At 43.6% G+C, this 6,903-nt stretch overlaps 1 protein-coding gene across 1 annotated transcript in view; it reads left to right on the top strand.

The window, feature by feature from the left end:
- The window catches only part of ABCG5 (ATP binding cassette subfamily G member 5), a 13,147-nt gene extending 6,518 nt beyond the window's left edge, over positions 1-6,629 (top strand). The window contains exons 8-13 of the mRNA XM_026046236.1: positions 762-975; positions 1,207-1,412; positions 2,259-2,397; positions 3,752-3,937; positions 4,570-4,682; positions 5,960-6,629. Coding sequence (XP_025902021.1) covers positions 762-975; positions 1,207-1,412; positions 2,259-2,397; positions 3,752-3,937; positions 4,570-4,682; positions 5,960-6,156 — 1,055 coding nt within the window. The 3' untranslated portion in view covers positions 6,157-6,629. The remainder of the gene's footprint in view (positions 1-761; positions 976-1,206; positions 1,413-2,258; positions 2,398-3,751; positions 3,938-4,569; positions 4,683-5,959) is intronic.
- Positions 6,630-6,903: the final 274 nt, after the last annotated feature.

Raw genomic sequence — 6,903 nt, 5'->3', positions numbered from 1 at the left:
AAATTTCCAAGGCTCTGCAGCTCCACTATCTGCCCCACACACCTGGTATGAATAGCAAGCACAAATTTCTATCTCCCAGCACCCCTCAAAAAAAAAGGTGTCAGGAAGAGCTATGGGTGTGTTTATTAGCCCCGTGAGGTGCTCAGCTTTTGCAATCCAGTTGAGTGTTCAGTGAKAGTCCCCTTGGCTGCAGCTCAGSCTGCTGGGGGCCTGTGGCCAGCTGCACGTCCTCCAGCTTCACATCAAAACAGAGGGATCTTTGAGGAGGGGATGGATGAAAACCAGCCCAACTGAGCAGGGACAGGGACTTGCTGGATGCACTCAGGGCAATTCAACAGCGATGCCCCATGGCTATGGAAGGCAGCAGAGCAAAGGGGCCGTCAGGGAGCTGTGCCTGAGACTTTTCACGAAAACATGAAACGCACTCGGTCAGAAAGGCGCCTTCTTATCCCCTCACTGCTCCCCCTCGGCGCTGCTGCCAAGCCCCGGACAGAGCCGGGCTCTGCTGACCACCGAGTGGAGAAGGCTCCTTCTGTGGAGCAGGCTGGGGGCCAGACCCGGCCCAGGCCTCCCTTGCAGCTGTACGGGCAACTGTGCAGACTTCCCTAACCAAAGTGAGGAATAAAAAGCAACTCTGAAGAATTTCAAGTGGCCCTTTTCTCCTTGGCACATTCCGGGATAGAGATGAGGAAGGCAAGCTGCAGGGGCTGGGAGAGGTAAGAAGGGAAGTGATTACAGAGTGAATGCTTTGCTATCTGCAGTGGATCTGGTATCTGTGGACACTCGAAGCAAGGAGCGTGAGCTTGAAACCTACAGCAGGGTCCAGGTCATTGTGTCGGCCTACAAAAGCTCCCAGATCTTCGGCCAAGTCGTGGCAGCCATCGAAAGGACAAAGGGTACGAAAGAGCCGCCACCCATACCATTCAAAAGCAAAGACTCACCCAGTGCATTTTCCAAATTATGGATTCTTTTACGGTAAGATTTTTTTAAAAAATTTGTTTCTTCGGCACTGATCTGATTTTTTTTTTTTCATGTATAGAAATACACTTTTTTTTTTCTTCTTTTGGTCTAATACTTCTATCTTATTGTAACATTAGCTCTTTGCGGAGCTCCTGCACATAAGATTTGTTCAAAGCTCAATACTCAACCAAGGTGCGATCAATCCCCGCTAACGAGCACGTTGTTACTGTTGTGTTTCGTTATCAGGAGGATAACCAGGAACTTCTGCAAAGATAAGATAGGCATCATCATGCGCCTCTTCCAGAACCTGCTGTTCGGCTTGTTTGTAGCCTTCTTCCTCCTCCGCCTGAAGAGCGACCTCCTGAAAGGAGCGGTGCAGGACCGCGTGGGGCTCATCTACCAGTGCGTGAGCGCGCCCCCCTACACGGGCATGCTCAACGCGGTCGCTCTGTGTGAGTTTCCCTTCCCTCCTGTGTCCTGCTGCCCCCTTGTACCCAAAGGGAAGTCCTCCTGAAGAGCCTTCCTGACGGCTCTGGGCAGGGTGGCTAACATCAGAGCTGAGGATAGAGTGGTAGGAAATCCAAAGGGGAAGCACAGACAAGGGTTGCACCTCAGGAAAGATCAGTGCGTTAGAGGAGCTCGGGGAAGGAGCGTGTGGTTGATCCCTGCCTCTCCCTTTTCACCGCTGGTCTCTGTACTGGGGCTGTAGTCTGAACTCGGCAAGAGCCCTTAGCTTGCTTGCGTGTAGCATTATAAAAGCAGGACAAAGTCTAGGGCTGTAATTTATCATCATAAATGAAATCAAAACCACAGGCAAGGAAAGGACAAAAACGCTGTGACAGAAATTAAGGATAACTAACTTTGCCAGTATTTTGTGATTACGTTCTTACAGCTGCTCTAAATTGACCACACAAATACCAACAGTTTCTATTTGCAGCCTAAAAACTGTTCTGCCCATGTAAGAAACACAGATGCACTGCTCTTGTCACCTTTAGATCAGAGCACCTCCAAAAATTATCCAACAAAGGCATTTTTTTCAGGTGGTTAATTTATATCTGCTACAAGCACAGACCCCCAGCTTGGCTGCTCTCCTTAAGCACGCCAGCCTTTGCAATCTGCAGGCTAATGCATATTTTGCATTGTAGCGGGAGAAGGTGACCTGGCTGCTGTAAAGGCAATGTTTCTAATATAGTCTCAAAGGTGTTGCAGTGCTTAAGGCTTGTTTGTCTCTTTTGCTRGCAACAAGTCCTGGTTTCTTTATTCAATGACRATTTTTTTTTTWAATATGTTTAATCCAGTTCCCCCCTTACGTGCGATCAGTGACCAAGAGAGCAAGGATGGCTTGTATCAGAAATGGCAAATGCTTGTGGCTTATATACTACATTTTCTGCCCTTCAGTATCATCAGTGTTGCAATTTTCAGCATCTTCATATATTGGTAGGTACTGGGATCATCTATTGGGTTGTTACTTTCTTCTTGTTACCAGCTTCAGGTGCCATGTTAGCAACCCCTGGCTTCAACAAGCTTCCTGGCAACCCCTTGGGGCCCGTAAGGCTCTCAGGGCTAGCATTTGCTCCGTGAACTTTTGAAGGGGCTATCTATCCGTGCAGGGCTCTGTTTTAGGGATGCAGTAACTTTTGGAGAGGCTTCTATACCTTCTCATGCACGTAACYGTTTCCCTCGGGTGCTGCCTGCCCTGTGGAGGCAGCGGGCACAGACCAGAACTGTGGCCCCACCGCAGTGACACAAGGCAGGTCTGGCCCAGCACACACACAGGAACTTGCACAGGGCAGCCACGCTAAGGCACCCTGTTAATGCACACGTTCCCAGCTAAACATATTCCTGAGAAATACTCTAACAGCTTCTGTTCATTTCTTATAATATTTTCTCTCCTGTTTTTTTTCCCCCTCTCTTCTGTTTTTATACCTTTTTATACCTACCTGTGATGGGTATGGTTTGAATGTGGCATACCTAATAAACAAACAAACAATCAGGTCACAGGGCTTTGCACTGAGCAACGCAGGGGAAGCACAGTGCCGAGCTGCTGCTGCTTGTTAGCTAAGAGGACACCACTGTATCTACCACAGTGTAGTTTTGGAAGAAGAACAGTATGTCACCATATAATAACAGGTTTTGTCGCCTGTGAGGTACAGTACGAGGCTGAATAGTTTGCCCAGGAAACACTGGCCTGCCCTAATTTCCAAACCCTTAGCACTGATCATGGGATTTTTTTCCTTATGTAAATTAAGGAAGAGCTGGGAAGAGTGTGCCACTTAACAACGAGAGCAAGAGTTTGGAGGGAATTGCATTTGGATGAATTACATGGGTGGTGAAATGAATTAGCCTTCCATTTAATTAGTATAAATGAGTATATCCTTTAAATTTAACCCAGACAGCCTTCTCTGAATCAGGAATTTGCATGCATGGTATCAGATATGCAAAATTCTCTTAATTATCTGCATAAAGATGCCCTTTAAATACATGACTACTGCATAACTAARTGCCCTTGCACAGAATCTCAAAGAAGGAAGACATTAGTTGAAAGGGCTGTAAAAGTGCTGGGGGAATCTTGAAATCCTGCGGACTTCTGCTAGACCTGCACCTGCACAGACCCTCTTATTCAGACGTCTGCACTTCCAACGGAGGTCCGTTGTGCTCAGGGTCCAAACAGCTTGCAAGCTGCTCACTCACTATGCCGTGATTACAAAGATAATTAGAAATAAATAAAGGTTAGATTCCAAGCCTACTGCAAAAGCACTTTTAAAATATTCTTTTGCTCCTCTTTGTGCAGGACAGTAGGGTTGTATCCCGACGCCGCCCGATTCGGATGTTTCTTTGCGGTGGTGCTAGCAGCTCACATAGTTGGTGAGCTGCTCACGCTGGTTTTACTCGGTGTGGTTCAAAACCCCAATATAGTGCAAAGCGGCGTGGCGCTGCTTAACTCCGCAGGTGTCATAGTGGGAACTGGACTGCTAAGGTAGGAAAAAGATTTCTTTCATTACAGTTCTCATGTTAAAGTAACCTACCCCTGCAATAGCTTCATGGGCAGGTGCTAATGGTGCAGAGCAATAATGCCCGGGCAGCAGCGGGGTGGATGTGTGGCTGTGGTTATTTTCAGGGAAGGGACTCTCTGATTGTGCTAGCCCTTGTACAAGATACCTGCAAAATGCATTTAATTATCTTTAGCTATTACTAAAAATACTGACATTTTAAAGATTCTACCCCTCTTTATTCRTATCATTATTACTGTTCTAGTGAGTTAACATTCCATCTTTTTGATATTGAAGATGAGGTGAGAGGGCTGTGGTTTCTTTCTTTGCAAACAATATTTTTACTAGTAATGTTTAATTTGGTTTTCTTGGGTTTTTTTTTTTTTTGGTTTGTTATTGCAATGTGACTGCACAGAATTATTTGTGACTGTCCTAAGCAATTCAGGACTGACTATTAGGACACCTTATTTACCCCTGGAATGCATTTTGAAAACCCAGCCTATACACCTCAGAACTCTTTCCGTAACAGGCTATGACTAAAGTTGTCACTATTTTAATCTGGAGTAGAATCATCTCTTGTAATGTAGCAAGAGCCAACTTAATTTCTTCTCTGTTTAAGGACTATAGAAGATATGCCAACACCTTTCAAGCTGCTAAGTTATCTTACTTTCCAAAAATACAGCAGTGAGGTTCTTGTCGTCAATGAATTCTTTGGCTTAAATTTCACGTGTGGTAAGTGTTTAAAAAAACTTAAGCCTTTAACTAACTTTATTGAGATGCTAAAGTGTGTTTTCCTTCTGCATGCAATTAAAGTATCCTTTACAAGTTAAAGAGGACTTACCTGTTATTAAAGACAACTTACCAAGTTATAAGGATGTACTGTAACTCCATCCCAACAAACCAGAGTGCAACTCTTTTTCTCCTGACTCTGTTGCTCAGGTTTCAGTTTTCCATCTGCCTTTGCCTCACCTTTTTCTTACTCTAAGCACTTAAGAAGGTGAATTTTGCAGCCTGACACGTTCATGAGCACTGCACTACACTGCATCAGATAGAACAGAAAACATCAGTGCAGTGGAAGTCCAACCAGACGCATGTTCTGTTACCAGGGAGGCAACTGTTCAGCTACCACCCCACAGCAAAGGGACCAAGGGCAGCTTGCTGATCTGAAGCTGTCATGGGCACAAGTGCYGGGTTAAGGAGCTAAGTTTGGAATGTCACTGGCACTGAATTCTTTCAAATTGCTACACAGTTCCTGTCCAGTTCTCTTACTGGYGAGTTGGATCTGTCACTCTGCTGGTTATAAACAGGGTGACAGGCAAAACGCCAGGCTCAGGATGGAAGGGTCAGTAACCAGCAGCCAGCACTGGAGGGAAAACTTCCAGTTTGGGACCTGCCCCGAGGCTTTGATCCTCTGCAGGGTCATGTTGTCTTTATCCGCTGTTTTTCATCAGCCTCTCTTGCCCTTCCTTATTACAAAAATGTAACTAGTAACTGTGAGAATATGACAATAACAGCTAGAAAGGGACTACATGATTTCGGTAATATTTAAATACACATTTGTTTTTTAATATGCCTTACAGCCAGCTTTTCTTTTTAAATTCGCTAAGCTAGTATCAATGATATAAGGCTATAATACCCAGCAAAGTGTTCCTTGAGACCCCCTCTATATAGTCTGGTAAGCCTTAACTCTTCCTCTGTTAGGCAGGAATGAAATAGAAACCTCCTAATGACCCTTCATTCTGCTCTTCAAAGATTTGGCAGAGATTAACTACAMAAAGATAGAGAATATCACTTCCTACCTCAAAAGGGTGAGAAAATGGGGACTATAGGCATAGTTCATCATTAAAGCAAATGTTTAGGCTAGATATATTAAACGTATGAGTTAGATATATTAAAAGTATGAGCCAGATCTATTTATATTAAAAGTATGAGCCTAAGTTTTAATTTTGCTCAAAGGAATGTACCTAACTGAACTAACTTTAAGGTTTTTATTTTTTTTATTTTGGCAGGTGGACCCAACACCTCCACTGCAATTAGTTCCATGTGTTTTATCTCTCGTGGCGCTCAGTTCATTGATAAGAACTTCCCTGATGCAACGTCCCACTTCACGACACATTTCTTACTGCTCTATGCTTTTCTACCAGTACTTGTCATTATAGCAATTGTGAGCTTTAAAATAAGAGATATAATTATTAGCAGACAATAAAAAAGCTGTTCTAAAGTTAACATATACTACTACATTTTTAGTTTTGTTGTAGCTGAAGGACTAATCTGTTAGATTTTAGATGGACTTTGGACAGACTGTGATTCTACATAAAACAGAAACATTTTTATCCTTTATCAGTGCTTGTTTCCAAGTGAATGTAAGGTTCTGTCTTGAAAAACACCTTCTCTTTAGTGTGCTCTCTTAACAGCTTTCTGCTGCTGGGGTTCCCCACGCCAGCTGGCGTATGGGAAGCATTACATGGCCTAATTGACTCTTTCAGTGCAGTTTAGTCTGCTGATGGTGCTAATGCTTAACAATCTAATCAACAGAGGAATTCTGTTTTTTCCCCAGCATTTCCTTTATAATGCAAACTGTAAGCAGCACAATATGAATGTGGTTTAAGTGTTACACTCTGCTTTGACACCTTTTGGGGGGATCTGTAGAAAGGGAATAAACTGAACACATGTGAAAAGGCAGAAGCACTCCACACTAATCTTATGCGTTCTGTACAATCATGGCAGCAAGGAGCAATACAGAAGTACCCACCACTTTGTTGTCTCATAAATGATAAGTGAGAGAAGGGAGATATTTTTACCTGTTTTTGTCTTTTTATTATCACATTCTAAATCTGGTTTTAGAATCGGTCTGTGACTTAGTAAATTTGTTTTATTAATAGAAAGTCAACTAGGGAAAATATACGTTGCGAATTTTATGCAGTCCTATGAAAGAAAATCCAATTTATCCTTC

This window comes from Nothoprocta perdicaria, unplaced genomic scaffold (genome assembly GCF_003342845.1).
Source record: "Nothoprocta perdicaria isolate Ctin4 unplaced genomic scaffold, notPer1 scaffold_43, whole genome shotgun sequence".
Classification (NCBI taxonomy): Eukaryota; Metazoa; Chordata; class Aves; order Tinamiformes; family Tinamidae; genus Nothoprocta; species Nothoprocta perdicaria.
Note: the sequence above shows the minus strand (reverse complement) of the source record. Positions and strands in the feature narration are given on the sequence as shown.